General features: G+C 52.5%; 1 protein-coding gene across 1 annotated transcript in view; it reads right to left on the bottom strand.

Annotated features, from left to right (window-relative positions):
• Positions 1-201: 201 nt before the first annotated feature.
• Positions 202-18,041, bottom strand: part of LOC311122268 (N-acetylglucosamine-6-sulfatase-like) — a 48,515-nt gene continuing 30,675 nt past the window's right edge. The window contains exons 7-12 of the mRNA XM_084196657.1: positions 17,091-17,173; positions 14,772-14,890; positions 12,804-13,009; positions 9,158-9,379; positions 8,089-8,249; positions 202-731 (exon numbers count right to left, since the gene is read on the bottom strand). Coding sequence (XP_084052783.1) covers positions 656-731; positions 8,089-8,249; positions 9,158-9,379; positions 12,804-13,009; positions 14,772-14,890; positions 17,091-17,173 — 867 coding nt within the window. The 3' untranslated portion in view covers positions 202-655. The remainder of the gene's footprint in view (positions 732-8,088; positions 8,250-9,157; positions 9,380-12,803; positions 13,010-14,771; positions 14,891-17,090; positions 17,174-18,041) is intronic.

Genomic DNA, 18,041 nt, shown 5'->3' with positions numbered 1-18,041 from the left:
TTGGGAGAAAGAGAAACAACGTGTTTGGTTTCTAGTCCTACTGGGAGAAAGAGAAACAACGTGTTTGGTTTCTAGTCCTACTGGGAGAAAGAGAAACAACGTGTTTGGTTTCTAGTCCTACTGGGAGAAAGAGAAACAACGTGTTTGGTTTCTAGTCCTGCTGTAGCCGGTCACGACTTGTTAATGATTTGGAAAAACAGCTGATTTGTAGTAATTTATTTTCCTCATATAATTAGCGAACACAACATGTCAAATTAAATCAGTCAAACCATGTCTTAAAATAAACAGAATCACTGGGTGCTACTGTACACAGACACACACACACACACACACACACACACACACACACACACACACACACACACACACACACACACACACACACACACACACACACACACACACACACACACACACACACACACACACAGGGTAGACGGGGTGTGTTGTGTACAGACAAAGGCCTCCCTGTTAAAAGTGCTGTAGTGTGGAGTGGACAGCAGGTCCCCCTCTGAAGTCTCAGCCACTAGGTAACAGCAGGATGGGCTCAGACAGCCCTCCTCTCTCTCTCTCTCCTCCCTCTCTAGGTAACAGCAGGATGGGCTCAGACAGCCCTCCTCTCTCTCTCTCCTCCCTTTCTCTCTCTCTCATCTCCTTATTTCAGGCCCCGTCTCAGCCTGTTGCTCCGGTGGCTCCTGTTACTGAACATCAGACGAGGATCAAAATTATACCTGCAGAGAGAAGAGGAGAGGGTTAGAGCTGGGTGGTCTGAGGAGAGGAGAGGGTTAGAGCTGGGTGGTCTGAGGAGAGGAGAGGAGAGGGTTAGAGCTGGGTGGTCTGAGGAGAGGAGAGGGTTAGAGCTGGGTGGTCTGAGGAGAGGAGAGGGTTAGAGCTGGGTGGTCTGTAGAGAGGAGAGGAGAGGAGAGGGTTAGAGCTGGGTGGTCTGAGGAGAGGGTTAGAGCTGGGTGGTCTGAGGAGAGGAGAGGGTTAGAGCTGGGTGGTCTGAGGAGAGGGTTAGAGCTGGGTGGTCTGAGGAGAGGGGAAGGTTAGAGCTGGGTGGTCTGAGGAGAGGAGAGGAGAGGGTTAGAGCTGGGTGGTCTGAGGAGAGGAGAGGGTTAGAGCTGGGTGGTCTGAGGAGAGGAGAGGGTTAGAGCTGGGTGGTCTGAGGAGAGGAGAGGGTTAGAGCTGGGTGGTCTGAGGAGAGGGTTAGAGCTGGGTAGTCTGAGGAGAGGAGAGGAGAGGGGTGGGTTAGAGCTGGGTGGTCTGAGGAGAGGAGAGGAGAGGGTTAGAGCTGGGTGGTCTGAGGAGAGGAGAGGAGAGGAGAGGGTTAGAGCTGGGTGGTCTGAGGAGAGGGTTAGAGCTGGGTAGTCTGAGGAGAGGAGAGGAGAGGGGTGGGTTAGAGCTGGGTGGTCTGAGGAGAGGAGAGGGTTAGAGCTGGGTGGTCTGAGGAGAGGAGAGGGTTAGAGCTGGGTGGTCTGAGGAGAGGAGAGGGTTAGAGCTGGGTGGTCTGAGGAGAGGAGAGGGTTAGAGCTGGGTGGTCTGAGGAGAGGGGTGGGTGGTCTGAGGAGAGGAGAGGGTTAGAGCTGGTTGGTCTGAGGAGAGGAGAGGAGAGGAGAGGGTTAGAGCTGGGTGGTCTGAGGAGAGGAGAGGGTTAGAGCTGGGTGGTCTGAGGAGAGGAGAGGAGAGGGTTAGAGCTGGGTGGTCTGAGGAGAGGAGAGGGTTAGAGCTGGGTGGTCTGAGGAGAGGAGAGGGTTAGAGCTGGGTGGTCTGAGGAGAGGGTTAGAGCTGGGTGGTCTGAGGAGAGGAGAGGGTTAGAGCTGGGTGGTCTGAGGAGAGGAGAGGAGAGGGTTAGAGCTGGGTGGTCTGAGGAGAGGGTTAGAGCTGGGTAGTCTGAGGAGAGGAGAGGAGAGGAGAGGAGAGGGGTGGGTTAGAGCTGGGTGGTCTGAGGAGAGGAGAGGGTTAGAGCTGGGTGGTCTGAGGAGAGGAGAGGAGAGGAGAGGGTTAGAGCTGGGTGGTCTGAGGAGAGGAGAGGAGAGGGTTAGAGCTGGGTGGTCTGAGGAGAGGAGAGGGTTAGAGCTGGGTGGTCTGAGGAGAGGAGAGGAGAGGGTTAGAGCTGGGTGGTCTGAGGAGAGGAGAGGGTTAGAGCTGGGTGGTCTGAGGAGAGGGTTAGAGCTGGGTGGTCTGAGGAGAGGGTTAGAGCTGGGTGGTCTGAGGAGAGGGTTAGAGCTGGGTGGTCTGAGGAGAGGGTTAGAGCTGGGTGGTCTGAGGAGAGGGTTAGAGCTGCGTGGTCTGAGGAGAGGGTTAGAGCTGGGTGGTCTGAGGAGAGGGTTAGAGCTGGGTGGTCTGAGGAGAGGGTTAGAGCTGGGTGGTCTGAGGAGAGGGTTAGAGCTGGGTGGTCTGAGGAGAGGGTTAGAGCTGGGTGGTCTGTAGAGAGGAGAGGAGAGGGTTAGAGCTGGGTGGTCTGAGGAGAGGAGAGGGTTAGAGCTGGGTGGTCTGAGGAGAGGAGAGGAGAGGAGAGGGGTGGGTGGTCTGAGGAGAGGAGAGGGTTAGAGCTGGGTGGTCTGAGGAGAGGAGAGGAGAGGGTTAGAGCTGGGTGGTCTGAGGAGAGGAGAGGGGTGGGTGGTCTGAGGAGAGGAGAGGGTTAGAGCTGGGTGGTCTGAGGAGAGGAGAGGAGAGGAGAGGGTTAGAGCTGGGTGGTCTGAGGAGAGGAGAGGGGTGGGTGGTCTGAGGAGAGGAGAGGGTTAGAGCTGGGTGGTCTGAGGAGAGGAGAGGAGAGGGTTAGAGCTGGGTGGTCTGAGGAGAGGAGAGGAGAGGGTTAGAGCTGGGTGGTCTGAGGAGAGGAGAGGGTTAGAGTTGGGTGGTCTGAGGAGAGGGTTAGAGCTGGGTGGTCTGAGGAGAGGAGAGGGTTAGAGCTGGGTGGTCTGAGGAGAGGAGAGGGTTAGAGCTGGGTGGTCTCAGGAGAGGGTTAGAGCTGGGTAGTCTGAGGAGAGGAGAGGAGAGGGGTGGGTTAGAGCTGGGTGGTCTGAGGAGAGGAGAGGAGAGGGTTAGAGCTGGGTGGTCTGAGGAGAGGAGAGGAGAGGGTTAGAGCTGGGTGGTCTGAGGAGAGGAGAGGGTTAGAGCTGGGTGGTCTGAGGAGAGGAGAGGAGAGGGTTAGAGCTGGGTGGTCTGAGGAGAGGAGAGGGTTAGAGCTGGGTGGTCTGAGGAGAGGAGAGGACAGGGTTAGAGCTGGGTGGTCTGAGGAGAGGAGAGGGTTAGAGCTGGGTGGTCTGAGGAGAGGAGAGGGTTAGAGCTGGGTGGTCTGAGGAGAGGGTTAGAGCTGGGTAGTCTGAGGAGAGGAGAGGGGTGGGTTAGAGCTGGGTGGTCTGAGGAGAGGAGAGGAGAGGAGAGGGTTAGAGCTGGGTGGTCTGAGGAGAGGAGAGGAGAGGGTTAGAGCTGGGTGGTCTGAGGAGAGGAGAGGAGAGGGTTAGAGCTGGGTGGTCTGAGGAGAGGAGAGGGTTAGAGCTGGGTGGTCTGAGGAGAGGGCTAGAGCTGGGTGGTCTGAGGAGAGGAGAGGAGAGGGTTAGAGCTGGGTGGTCTGTAGAGAGGAGAGGTTTAGAGCTGGGTGGTCTGAGGAGAGGGTTAGAGCTGGGTGGTCTGAGGAGAGGGGTGGGTTAGAGCTGGGTGGTCTGAGGAGAGGAGAGGGTTAGAGCTGGGTGGTCTGAGGAGAGGAGAGGGTTAGAGCTGGGTGGTCTGAGGAGAGGAGAGGGGTGGGTTAGCGCTGGGTGGTCTGAGGAGAGGGTTAGAGCTGGGTGGTCTGAGGAGAGGAGAGGAGAGGGTTAGAGCTGGGTGGTCTGTAGAGAGGAGAGGTTTAGAGCTGGGTGGTCTGAGGAGAGGGTTAGAGCTGGGTGGTCTGAAGAGAGGAGAGGGTTAGAGCTGGGTGGTCTGAGGAGAGGAGAGGGTTAGAGCTGGGTGGTCTGAGGAGAGGGGTGGGTTAGAGCTGGGTGGTCTGTAGAGAGAAGAGGAGAGGGTTAGAGCTGGGTGGTCTGAGGAGAGGAGAGGGTTAGAGCTGGGTGGTCTGAGGAGAGGAGAGGGTTAGAGCTGGGTGGTCTGAGGAGAGGGTTAGAGCTGGGTGGTCTGAGGAGAGGAGAGGGGTGGGTGGTCTGAGGAGAGGAGAGGGGTGGGTTAGAGCTGGGTGGTCTGAGGAGAGGAGAGGGTTAGAGCTGGGTGGTCTGAGGGTTAGAGCTGGGTGGTCTGAGGAGAGGAGAGGGTTAGAGCTGGGTGGTCTGTAGAGAGGAGAGGGTTAGAGCTGGGTGGTCTGTAGAAAGGAGAGGGGTGGGTTAGAGCTGCGTGGTCTGAGGAGAGGAGAGGGTTAGAGCTGGGTGGTCTGTAGAGAGGAGAGGGTTAGAGCTGGGTGGTCTGAGGAGAGCAGAGGGTTAGAGCTGGGTGGTCTGAGGAGCGGAGAGGGTTAGAGCTGGGTGGTCTGAGGAGAGGGGTGTGTTAGAGCTGGGTGGTCTGAGGAGAGCAGAGGGTTAGAGCTGGGTGGTCTGAGGAGAGGAGAGGGTTAGAGCTGGGTGGTCTGAGGAGAGGAGAGGGTTAGAGCTGGGTGGTCTGAGGAGAGGAGAGGGTTAGAGCTGGGTGGTCTGAGGAGAGGAGAGGGTTAGAGCTGGGTGGTCTGAGGAGAGGAGAGGGTTAGAGCTGGGTGGTCTGAGGAGAGCAGAGGGTTAGAGCTGGGTGGTCTGTAGAGAGAAGAGGAGAGGGTTAGAGCTGGGTGGTCTGAGGAGAGGAGAGGATTAGAGCTGGGTGGTCTGAGGAGAGGGGAGGGTTAGAGCTGGGTGGTCTGAGGAGAGGAGAGGAGAGGGTTAGAGCTGGGTGGTCTGAGGAGAGGAGAGGGTTAGAGCTGGGTGGTCTGAGGAGAGGAGAGGGTTAGAGCTGGGTGGTCTGAGGAGAGGGTTAGAGCTGGGTGGTCTGAGGAGAGGGGTGGGTTAGAGCTGGGTGGTCTGAGGAGAGGGTTAGAGCTGGGTGGTCTGAGGAGAGGAGAGGGTTAGAGCTGGGTGGTCTGAGGAGAGGGGAGGGTTAGAGCTGGGTGGTCTGAGGAGAGGAGAGGAGAGGGTTAGAGCTGGGTGGTCTGAGGAGAGGAGAGGAGAGGGTTAGAGCTGGGTGGTCTGAGGAGAGGAGAGGGTTAGAGCTGGGTGGTCTGAGGAGAGGGTTAGAGCTGGGTGGTCTGAGGAGAGGAGAGGGTTAGAGCTGGGTGGTCTGAGGAGAGGGGAGGGTTAGAGCTGGGTGGTCTGAGGAGAGGAGAGGAGAGGGTTAGAGCTGGGTGGTCTGAGGAGAGGAGAGGAGAGGGTTAGAGCTGGGTGGTCTGAGGAGAGGAGAGGGTTAGAGCTGGGTGGTCTGAGGAGAGGAGAGGGTTAGAGCTGGGTGGTCTGAGGAGAGGGGAGGGTTAGAGCTGGGTGGTCTGAGGAGAGGAGAGGAGAGGGTTAGAGCTGGGTGGTCTGAGGAGAGGAGAGGGTTAGAGCTGGGTGGTCTGAGGAGAGGAGAGGGTTAGAGCTGGGTGGTCTGAGGAGAGGAGAGGGTTAGAGCTGGGTGGTCTGAGGAGAGGGGTGGGTTAGAGCTGGGTGGTCGGTCTGTGTACTGTGCGTGGTGGTGGTGTGGTGGTGGTGGTGGTGGTGGTGTCGTTGGTCTGTGTACTGTGCGTGGTGGTGGTGGTGGTGGTGGTTGGTCTGTGTACTGTGCGTGGTGGTGGTGGTGGTGGTTGGTCTGTGTACTGTGCGTGGTGGTGGTGGTGGTGTCGTTGGTCTGTGTACTGTGCGTGGTGGTGGTGGTGGTGGTGGTTGGTCTGTGTACTGTGCGTGGTGGTGGTGGTGGTGGTGGTGGTGGTGTCGTTGGTCTGTGTACTGTGCGTGGTGGTGGTGGTGGTGGTGGTGGTTGGTCTGTGTACTGTGCGTGGTGGTGGTGGTTGGTCTGTGTACTGTGCGTGGTGGTGGTGGTGGTGGTGGTGGTGTGGTTGGTCTGTGTACTGTGCGTGGTGGTGGTGGTGGTGGTGGTTGGTCTGTGTACTGTGCGTGGTGGTGGTGGTGGTGGTGGTGGTGTGGTTGGTCTGTGTACTGTGCGTGGTGGTGGTGGTGGTGGTGGTGGTGGTGTGGTTGGTCTGTGTACTGTGCGTGGTGGTGGTGGTGGTGGTGGTGGTGGTGGTGGTGGTTGGTCTGTGTACTGTGCGTGGTGGTGGTGGTGGTGGTGTCGTTGGTCTGTGTACTGTGCGTGGTGGTGGTGGTGGTGGTGTGGTTGGTCTGTGTACTGTGCGTGGTGGTGGTGGTGGTGGTGGTGGTGGTGGTGGTGGTGTGGTTGGTCTGTGTACTGTGCGTGGTGGTGGTGGTGGTGGTGGTGGTGGTGGTGTGGTTGGTCTGTGTACTGTGCGTGGTGGTGGTGGTGGTGGTGGTTGGTCTGTGTACTGTGCGTGGTGGTGGTGGTGGTGTGGTTGGTCTGTGTACTGTGCGTGGTGGTGGTGGTGGTGGTGGTGGTGGTTGGTCTGTGTACTGTGCGTGGTGGTGGTGGTGGTGGTGGTGGTGGTGGTGTGGTTGGTCTGTGTACTGTGCGTGGTGGTGGTGGTGGTGGTGGTGGTGGTTGGTCTGTGTACTGTGCGTGGTGGTGGTGGTGGTGGTGGTGGTGGTGTGGTTGGTCTGTGTACTGTGCTTGGTGGTGGTGGTGGTGGTGGTGGTGGTTGGTCTGTGTACTGTGCGTGGTGGTGGTGGTGGTGGTGGTGGTTGGTCTGTGTACTGTGCGTGGTGGTGGTGGTGGTGGTGGTGGTGGTTGGTCTGTGTACTGTGCGTGGTGGTGGTGGTGGTGGTTGGTCTGTGTACTGTGCGTGGTGGTGGTGGTGGTGGTGGTGGTGGTGGTGGTGGTTGGTCTGTGTACTGTGCGTGGTGGTGGTGGTGGTGTGGTGGTGGTGGTGTCGTTGGTCTGTGTACTGTGCGTGGTGGTGGTGGTGGTGGTGGTGGTGGTGGTTGGTCTGTGTACTGTGCGTGGTGGTGGTGGTGGTGGTGGTTGGTCTGTGTACTGTGCGTGGTGGTGGTGGTGGTGGTGGTTGGTCTGTGTACTGTGCGTGGTGGTGGTGGTGGTGGTTGGTCTGTGTACTGTGCGTGGTGGTGGTGGTGGTGGTGGTGTCGTTGGTCTGTGTACTGTGCGTGGTGGTGGTGGTGGTGGTGGTGGTGGTTGGTCTGTGTACTGTGCGTGGTGGTGGTGGTGGTGGTGGTGTGGTTGGTCTGTGTACTGTGCGTGGTGGTGGTGGTGGTGTGGTTGGTCTGTGTACTGTGCGTGGTGGTGGTGGTGGTGGTGGTTGGTCTGTGTACTGTGCGTGGTGGTGGTGGTGGTGGTTGGTCTGTGTACTGTGCGTGGTGGTGGTGGTGGTGGTGGTTGGTCTGTGTACTGTGCGTGGTGGTGGTGGTGGTGGTGGTTGGTCTGTGTACTGTGCGTGGTGGTGGTGGTGGTGGTGGTGGTTGGTCTGTGTACTGTGCGTGGTGGTGGTGGTGTGGTGGTTGGTCTGTGTACTGTGCGTGGTGGTGTGGTGGTGGTGGTTGGTCTGTGTACTGTGCGTGGTGGTGGTGGTGTGGTGGTTGGTCTGTGTACTGTGCGTGGTGGTGGTGGTGGTGGTGGTGTGGTGGTTGGTCTGTGTACTGTGCGTGGTGGTGGTGGTGGTGGTTGGTCTGTGTACTGTGCGTGGTGGTGGTGTGGTGGTTGGTCTGTGTACTGTGCGTGGTGGTGGTGGTGGTGGTGGTGTGGCTGGTCTGTGTACTGTGCGTGGTGGTGGTGGTGTGGTGGTTGGTCTGTGTACTGTGCGTGGTGGTGGTGGTGGTGGTGGTGGTTGGTCTGTGTACTGTGCGTGGTGGTGGTGGTGTGGTGGTGGTGTGGTTGGTCTGTGTACTGTGCGTGGTGGTGGTGTGGTGGTGGTGGTGGTGGTGTGGTTGGTTGGTCTGTGTACTGTGCGTGGTGGTGGTGGTGGTGGTGGTGGTGGTGGTGGTTGGTCTGTGTACTGTGCGTGGTGGTGGTGGTGGTGGTGGTGGTGGTGGTTGGTCTGTGTACTGTGCGTGGTGGTGGTGGTGTGTCTGTGCGTACCGTGTGTCGTAGACTCCAGGGGTCCTACAGGACGGTCCAGAACAGGACTGCAGCATCATCAGTCTGTGGTTCATCTTCTCCAGGACCTCCTGGTCAATGGTCTTCGCCAGGTTACTGAGCTGGTAGGGGTCTGCTGTCATGTTATATACCTCTACAAACACCTGGGACACAGACAGACAGACAGACAGACAGACAGACAGACAGAGAGTTAGTTAGTAGGGTGGACTGGCGGCCATGTTGAGTGTCCCCATAGCAGTAAAGCAGGAACTTCATTCTATTTCTATGGGTGGACTGGCGGCCATGTTGAGTGTCCCCATAGCAGTAAAGCAGGAACTTCATTCTATTTCTATGGGTGGACTGGCGGCCATGTTGAGTGTCCCCATAGCAGTACAGCAGGAACTTCATTCTATTTCTATGGGTAAACTGGCGGCCATGTTGAGTGTCCCCATAGCAGTACAGCAGGAACTTCATTCTATTTCTATGGCTGGACTGGCGGCCATGTTGAGTGTCCCCATAGCAGTAAAGCAGGAACTTCATTCTATTTCTATGGGTGGACTGGCGGCCATGTTGAGTGTCCCCATAGCAGTAAAGCAGGAACTTCATTCTATTTCTATGGCTGGACTGGCGGCCATGTTGAGTGTCCCCATAGCAGTAAAGCAGGAACTTCATTCTATTTCTACGGCCATGTTGAGTGTCCCCATAGCAGTAAAGCAGGAACTTCATTCTATTTCTATGGGTGGACTGGCGGCCATGTTGAGTGTCCCCATAGCAGTAAAGCAGGAACTTCATTCTATTTCTATGGGTGGACTGGCGGCCATGTTGAGTGTCCCCATAGCAGTACAGCAGGAACTTCATTCTATTTCTATGGGTGGACTGGCGGCCATGTTGAGTGTCCCCATAGCAGTACAGCAGGAACTTCATTCTATTTCTATGGGTGGACTGGCGGCCATGTTGAGTGTCCCCATAGCAGTAAAGCAGGAACTTCATTCTATTTCTATGGGTGAGACATATACACATCCCTAACACAAACATATTGTGACTAAAGGTGATAGTTCTCTCCCTCTGTTACCTCGTTGTCATCAAACTCGCAGTACTGGAGGTTGGTAAAGGGGCTGACGGTCCGAACGCAGGCGTACGTGTTGTTAAAGGAATCCTCACACACACAGTCAGGGAAACACTCGGAGACCCCCGGGCCCAGCAGGGGGCAAGCTGGATCAGCCACATCAGACCCCTCCCCTTCATACTCCACCAGGAAGTCTGTCCTCCACGTTGAGCTGTTCACTGATCCCCCCTGACACACACAGAACACACACACAGTATTCAGATGAATACCAGTTACACACTGTTCACAGAACACACACACAGTATTCAGATGAATACCAGTTACACACTGTTCACAGAACACACACACAGTATTCAGATGAATACCAGTTACACACTGTTCACAGAACACACACACAGGATTCAGATGAATACCAGTTACACACTGTTCACAGAACACACACACAGGATTCAGATGGATACCAGTTACACACTGTTCACAGAACACACACACAGGATTCAGATGGATACCAGTTACACACTGTTCACAGAACACACACACAGTATTCAGATGAATACCAGTTACACACTGTTCACAGAACACACACACAGTATTCAGATGAATACCAGTTACACACTGTTCACAGAACACACACACAGTATTCAGATGAATACCAGTTACACACTGTTCACAGAACACACACACAGTATTCAGATGAATACCAGTTACACACTGTTCACAGAACACACACACAGGATTCAGAAGAATACCAGTTACACACTGTTCACAGAACACACACACAGGATTCAGATGGATACCAGTTACACACTGTTCACAGAACACACACACAGTATTCAGATGAATACCAGTTACACACTGTTCACAGAACACACACACAGTATTCAGATGAATACCAGTTACACACTGTTCACAGAACACACACACAGTATTCAGATGAATACCAGTTACACACTGTTCACAGAACACACACACAGTATTCAGATGAATACCAGTTACACACTGTTCACAGAACACACACACAGTATTCAGATGAATACCAGTTACACACTGTTCACAGAACACACACACAGTATTCAGATGAATACCAGTTACACACTGTTCACAGAACACACAACTACCACCATGTCTAGACTCTGTTGTAATAGACTGTGTTGTACTAGACTGTGTTGTACTAGACTGTGTTGTACTAGACTGCGTTGTACTAGACTGCGTTGTACTAGACTGTGTTGTACTAGACTGTGTTGTAATAGACTGTGTTGTACTAGACTGTTGTACTAGACTGTGTTGTACTAGAGACTGTGTTGTACTAGACTGTGTTGTACTAGACTGTGTTGTAATAGACTGTGTTGTACTAGACTGTGTTGTACTAGACTGTGTTGTACTAGACTGTGTTGTACTAGACTGTGTTGTACTAGACTGTGTTGTACTAGACTGTTGTACTAGACTGTGTTGTAATAGACTGTTGTACTAGACTGTGTTGTAATAGACTGTGTTGTACTAGACTGTGTTGTACTAGACTGTGTTGTACTAGACTGTGTTGTACTAGACTGTGTTGTAATAGACTGTGTTGTACTAGACTGTGTTGAACTAGACTGTTGTAATAGACTGTGTTGTAATAGACTGTGTTGTACTAGACTGTGTTGTACTAGACTGTGTTGTAATAGACTGTGTTGTAATAGACTGTGTTGTAATAGACTGTGTTGTAATAGACTGTGTTGTACTAGACTGTGTTGTACTAGACTGTTGTAATAGACTGTTGTACTAGACTGTGTTGTACTAGACTGTGTTGTACTAGACTGTGTTGTAATAGACTGTGTTGTACTAGACTGTGTTGTACTAGACTGTTGTAATAGACTGTGTTGTACTAGACTGTGTTGTACTAGACTGTGTTGAACTAGACTGTTGTACTAGACTGTGTTGTACTAGACTGTGTTGTACTAGACTGTGTTGTACTAGACTGTGTTGTACTAGACTGTGTTGTAATAGACTGTGTTGTACTAGACTGTGTTGTACTAGACTGTTGTACTAGACTGTGTTGTACTAGACTGTGTTGTAATAGACTGTGTTGTAATAGACTGTGTTGTAATAGACTGTGTTGTACTAGACTGTTGTACTAGACTGTGTTGTACTAGACTGTGTTGTAATAGACTGTTGTACTAGACTGTTGTACTAGACTGTGTTGTAATAGACTGTGTTGTACTAGACTGTGTTGTACTAGAGTGTGTTGTAATAGACTGTGTTGTAATAGACTGTTGTACTAGACTGTGTTGTAATAGACTGTGTTGTACTAGACTGTGTTGTACTAGACTGTGTTGTAATAGACTGTTGTACTAGACTGTGTTGTAATAGACTGTGTTGTAATAGACTGTGTTGTAATAGACTGTGTTGTACTAGACTGTGTTGTAATAGACTGTGTTGTAATAGACTGTTGTACTAGACTGTGTTGTACTAGACTGTGTTGTACTAGACTGTGTTGTACTAGACTGTGTTGTAATAGACTGTTGTACTAGACTGTGTTGTAATAGACTGTGTTGTAATAGACTGTGTTGTACTAGACTGTGTTGTACTAGACTGTTGTACTAGACTGTGTTGTAATAGACTGTGTTGTACTAGACTGTGTTGTAATAGACTGTGTTGTACTAGACTGTGTTGTACTAGACTGTGTTGTACTAGACTGTGTTGTACTAGACTGTGTTGTACTAGACTGTTGTAATAGACTGTGTTGTAATAGACTGTGTTGTAATAGACTGTTGTACTAGACTGTGTTGTACTAGACTGTTGTACTAGACTGTGTTGTAATAGACTGTGTTGTACTAGACTGTGTTGTAATAGACTGTTGTACTAGACTGTGTTGTACTAGACTGTTGTACTAGACTGTGTTGTAATAGACTGTGTTGTAATAGACTGTGTTGTACTAGACTGTGTTGTACTAGACTGTGTTGTACTAGACTGTGTTGTACTAGACTGTGTTGAACTAGACTGTGTTGTACTAGAATGTGTTGTACTAGACTGTGTTGAACTAGACTGTGTTGTACTAGACTGTGTTGTAATAGACTGTGTTGTAATAGACTGTGTTGAACTAGACTGTGTTGTACTAGACTGTGTTGTACTAGACTGTGGTGTACTAGACTGTGTTGTACTAGACTGTGTTGTACTAGACTGTGTTGTACTAGACTGTGGTGTAATAGACTGTGGTGTACTAGACTGTGTTGTACTAGACTGTGTTGTACTAGACTGTGGTGTACTAGACTGTGTTGTACTAGACTGTGTTGTACTAGACTGTGTTGTACTAGACTGTTGTGTACTAGACTGTGTTGTACTAGACTGTGTTGTACTAGACTGTGTTGTACTAGACTGTGTTGTACTAGGCTGTGGTGTACTAGACTGTGTTGTACTAGACTGTGTTGTACTAGACTGTGTTGTACTAGACTGTGTTGTACTAGACTGTGTTGTACTAGACTGTGTTGTAATAGACTGTGTTGTACTAGACTGTGTTGTACTAGACTGTGTTGTAATAGACTGTGTTGTACTAGACTGTGTTGTACTAGACTGTGTTGTACTAGACTGTGTTGTACTAGGCTGTGTTGTACTAGACTGTGGTTTTGTGTACTTGGTGTGATAGTCTAGTTGTGGTTGCTGTATGGATTCTCACCAGGACAGGCAGGAAGGACATGCCATCCATGGTAGTCTTGTTGACGTTATAACCAGCCATGTCCAGGATGGTAGGACCCAGGTCAACGTTCTGGACCGCTAGCCCGGTGGTCTGGTTAGGCTTGATGTTGGGCCCTCGGATCAGTAGAGGAACTCTTATATCCGACTCATACAGCTGCCTCTTATCCAGGGGGAGAGAGAACTGACCTGGGGGGGAGAGAGCTGCCTCTTATCCAGGGGGAGAGAGAACTGACCTGGAGGGGAGAGAGCTGCCTCTTATCCAGGGGGAGAGAGAACTGACCTGGGGGGGAGAGAGCTGCCTCTTATCCAGGGGGAGAGAGAACTGACCTGGGGGGGGAGAGAGCTGCCTCTTATCCAGGGGGAGAGAGAACTGACCTGGGGGGGGAGAGAGCTGCCTCTTATCCAGGGGGAGAGAGAACTGACCTGGGGGGGAGAGAGCTGCCTCTTATCCAGGGGGAGAGAGAACTGACCTGGGGGGGGAGAGAACTGACCTGGGGGGGAGAGAGCTGCCTCTTATCCAGGGGGAGAGAGAACTGACCTGGAGGGGAGAGAGCTGCCTCTTATCCAGGGGGAGAGAGAACTGACCTGGGGGGGGAGAGAGCTGCCTCTTATCCAGGGGGAGAGAGAACTGACCTGGGGGGGAGAGAGCTGCCTCTTATCCAGGGGGAGAGAGAACTGACCTGGGGGGGGAGAGAGCTGCCTCTTATCCAGGGGGAGAGAGAACTGACCTGGGGGGGAGAGAGCTGCCTCTTATCCAGGGGGAGAGAGAACTGACCTGGGGGGGGAGAGAACTGACCTGGGGGGGAGAGAGCTGCCTCTTATCCAGGGGGAGAGAGAACTGACCTGGGGGGGGGAGAGAGCTGCCTCTTATCCAGGGGGAGAGAGAACTGACCTGGGGGGGGAGAGAGCTGCCTCTTATCCAGGGGGAGAGAGAACTGACCTGGGGGGGGAGAGCTGCCTCTTATCCAGGGGGAGAGAGAACTGACCTGGGGGGGGGGGAGAGCTGCCTCTTATCCAGGGGGAGAGAGAACTGACCTGGGGGGGGGAGAGAGCTGCCTCTTATCCAGGGGGAGAGAGAACTGACCTGGGGGGGAGAGAGCTGCCTCCTATCCAGGGGGAGAGAGAACTGACCTGGGGGGAGAGAGCTGCCTCTTATCCAGGGGGAGAGAGAACTGACCTGGGGGGGGGAGAGAGCTGCCTCTTATCCAGGGGGAGAGAGAACTGACCTGGGGGGGAGAGAGCTGCCTCTTATCCAGGGGGAGAGAGAACTGACCTGGGGGGGAAAGAGAGCTGCCTCTTATCCAGGGGGAGAGAGAACTGACCTGGGGGGGGAGAGAGCTGCCTCTTATCCAGGGGGAGAGAGAACTGACCTGGGGGGGAGAGAGCTGCCTCTTATCCAGGGGGAGAGAGAACTGACCTGGGGGGGAGAGAGCTGCCTCTTATCCAGGGGGAGAGAGAACTGACCTGGGGGGGGAGAGAGCTGCCTCTTATCCAGGGGGAGAGAGAACTGACCTGGGGGGGGAGAGAGCTGCCTCTTATCCAGGGGGAGAGAGAACTGACCTGGGGGGGAGAGAGCTGCCTCTTATCCAGGGGGAGAGAGAACTGACCTGGGGGGAGAGAGAACTGACCTGGGGGGGGAGAGAGCTGCCTCTTATCCAGGGGGAGAGAAAACTGACCTGGGGGGGGGAGAGAGCTGCCTCTTATCCAGGGGGAGAGAGAACTGACCTGGGGGGGAGAGAGAACTGACCTGGGGGGGAGGAGTCAGCGGTGTGTGTGAGGCATGAGTACCTGTACGTGTGTGTGTGTGTGTGTGTGTGTGTGTGTGTCTGTGTGTGTCTGTGTGTGTGTGTGTCTGTGTGTGTGTGTCTGTGTGTGTGTGTGTGTGTGTCTGTGTGTGTGTGTGTGTGTGTGTCTGTGTGTGTCTGTGTGTGTGTCTGTGTGTGTGTACCTGTGTGGTATCCGTTGTCTGAGGTGAAGATGATGTAAGTGTTCTCCAATTCACCTCTGACCTCTAACCTCTTAACCACCTTCTCCACCAGGTCATCCACTGACAGCAGAGTACGCCACCTAGTGGGGGGGGGGGGGGGGGGACACACATTATAACTCATAAAGGTGACTCGTTTCAGGAAACTAGGCGTATGTCGCACATCACTATTTCACAGGAGAGGCATTTAAACAATTATTAAAATGTTTTATCAATTTGCGTTTTTTGGGCAGAAATGCCTTCTGGAACATGTGAACTTTCATGTGCCTTAATAACAAACTTGTATGGGATCTGTAAATACAAATACAATTCTTAAATTACGAGCCCGGTTGGTTTAACCACGGAAACAGAGAGGAACCTTCCCGCTAGCCATGATTGGCTGAGATAATGGATGGGCTGGTCATGCTGAGAGATGAGTTCGGATTGGCAGAACTGCAAAAAACACCTGTCTCCGGATTACATCTTCAAACTAAGGGCAACCATGGCATCCGTGACAGAGAGGGAGAAGCGTTCATCCATGTATACGGGTAAGAGAGTGTATCTAGCTACATTTTCAGATATTATATGTTTCTAATTTTGTCAGAAAATCGTTTTCAATGCAAGTTAAAGCGTACTGTTAGCTAGCTAGCTAACGTTAGCTGGCAGACTCGCTAGCTAACGTTACGTGTATAATCTGTGTAGTAATATTATCGTATCTCAGAGCCATTTGTATTGCTAGTTATAGCCTAATGTTAGCTAGCTAGCTAACATTGAACCTAGTTGGTTAGCTTTAGCTACCTGTAGATTCATGCAGGGTAGTAACGAGTTGTGATTATGGTTAATTGTTTAGCTAGCTAGCTACATGTGTAAACAAAAGACTCCACTATGCAAGTAACCATTTCAATGTACCGTTTACACCTTCTGTATACTGTGCATGTGACAAATAAACGTAAGATTTGATATAGTGTGTGTTTAATAATAATAATAATAATAATAATAATAATATGCCATTTAGCAGACGCTTTTATCCAAAGCGACTTACAGTCATGTGTGCATACATTTTTACGTATGGGTGGTCCCGGGGGCAGTTTACCAGAGATGGTAATGTAAAGAACAACATGACCTGCACCAAAGTCAAATTAGGAAATAACGTTAAGCCAACGAGACGGTGTCCAAGTTCTACACTTCTCTGGTAGAATGCCCTGCTTTTATGGCTGAGAACTGTGGTCCTCTGTAGCTCAGCTGGTAGAGCATGGCGCTTGTAACGCCAAGGTAGTGGGGTTCGATCCCCGGGACCACCCATACGTAAAAATGTATGCGCACATGACTGTAAGTCGCTTTGGATAAAAGCGTCTGCTAAATGGCATATTATTATTATTATTTAGTCCCACTCCCAACTGTAAGCTATTTTCTGTAATTAGCTCACCATTAACTTGTAAATAATGACCTTATTGTGAGTTTATTTTCCTGTAATAATTAATACAAATTAGCCAAAGTAAAGACGTTGTCAGCTATATGATATGGTCATTATTTGAACTGGCTAGCCAGCTAACTTAACGTTAGCTAGCTGGCTAACAAGCTAGAAACGAACCAAAACATTGTTTAGAAAGTTGCTTTTAGTTGCCTGGTTTGCTAGATTGACATGGGGTGGGAAAGGGAACCAGCTCCAGAAGAGTAAAAGAGGAGGTGGTGGTCCGGGAGGAAGAGGAAGAGGAAGAACAGGAGGAGGAGACAGGAGGAGAGAGAAGACAGCAGGAGGAGGAGGAGGAGGAGAGAGAAGACAGGAGGAGGAGGAGGAGGAGGAGAGAAGACAGGAGGAGGAGGAGGAGGAGGAGGAGGAGGAGAGAAGACAGGAGGAGGAGGAGGAGGAGAGAGAAGACGGGAGGAGGAGGAGGAGGAGAGAAGACAGGAGGAGGAGGAGGAGGAGAGAAGACAGGAGGAGGAGGAGAGAGAAGACAGGAGGAGAGAGAAGACAGGAGGAAGAGGAGGAGGAGAGAAGACAGGAGGAGGAGGAGGAGGAGAGAGAAGACAGGAGGAGGAGGAGGAGGAGAGAGAAGACAGGAGGAGGAGGAGGAGAGAAGACAGGAGGAGGAGGAGGAGAGAAGACAGGAGGAGAGAGAAGACAGGAGGAGGAGGAGGAGGAGAGAAGACAGGAGGAGGAGGAGGAGAGAGAAGACAGGAGGAGGAGGAGGAGAGAAGACAGGAGGAGGAGGAGAGAGAAGACAGGAGGAGGTGGAGGAGAGAAGACAGGAGGAGGAGAGAAGACAGGAGGAGAGAGAAGAGGAGGAGAGAGGTGCTACTAACCGTTTCCTGAAGGCATCATCCAGTAACTCAATAGAGGAGTTGGTCATAGGAGTCTTAGCCTGTCTGATCAACCAGTGCTTGTCCTGGAGGAGAGGGGAGCGGAGAAAGGGGGAGAGGGAGAGGGAGGGAGGGGGAGAGGGAGGGGGGAGCGGAGAGGGAGGGAGGAGGAGAGGGAGGGGGAGGGAGGGGGAGAGTGAGGGGGGTTGAGAGATGGGCAAGAGATTATGGTTATTATGGTAAAGAGAGAGCAGTTCTTAACTGGTAGGTCTCTATTGTTTGGTGAGAGTTCAGAAATGGCCATCAGACAGTTGGAAAGGGAAAGGAAGGGGGATATCTAGTCAGTTGTACAACTGAATGCATTCAACTGAAATGTGTCTTCCACATTTAACCCCACCCCTCTGAATCAGAGAGGTGCGGGGGGCTGCCTTAATCCACGTCCACGTCATCAGAGCCCGGGAAGCAGTTGTTGTTAGGGTTAACTGCCTTGCTCAAGAGAAGAACATCTCGGGGCTTCAAACCAGCGACCTTTCGGTTAGGTCCTGGAGTGTGCTGGTGTTGGGGTTAGGTGCTGTAGTGTGGTGGGGTTAGGTGCTGTAGTGTGGTGGTGTTGGGGTTAGGTGCTGTAGTGTGGTGGTGGTGGGGTTAGGTGCTGTAGTGTGGTGGTGTTGGGGTTAGGTGCTGTAGTGTGGTGGTGTTGGGGTTAGGTGCTGTAGTGTGGTGGTGTTGGGGTTAGGTGCTGTAGTGTGGTGGTGGTGGTGTTGGGGTTAGGTGCTGTAGTGTGGTGGGATGGTGTTGGGGTTAGGTGCTGTAGTGTGGTGGTGTTGGGGTTAGGTGCTGTGGTGTGGTGGTGGTGGGGTTAGGTGCTGTAGTGTGGTGGTGTTAGGGTTAGGTGCTGTAGTGTGGTGGTGTTGGGGTTAGGTGCTGTAGTGTGGTGGTGTTAGGTGCTGTAGT

The sequence above is a fragment of the Coregonus lavaretus genome, assembly GCF_964263955.1.
Source record: "Coregonus lavaretus genome assembly, contig: HAP1_SCAFFOLD_259, whole genome shotgun sequence".
Classification (NCBI taxonomy): Eukaryota; Metazoa; Chordata; class Actinopteri; order Salmoniformes; family Salmonidae; genus Coregonus; species Coregonus lavaretus.
This window is presented reverse-complemented; position numbering and strand designations above follow the sequence as displayed.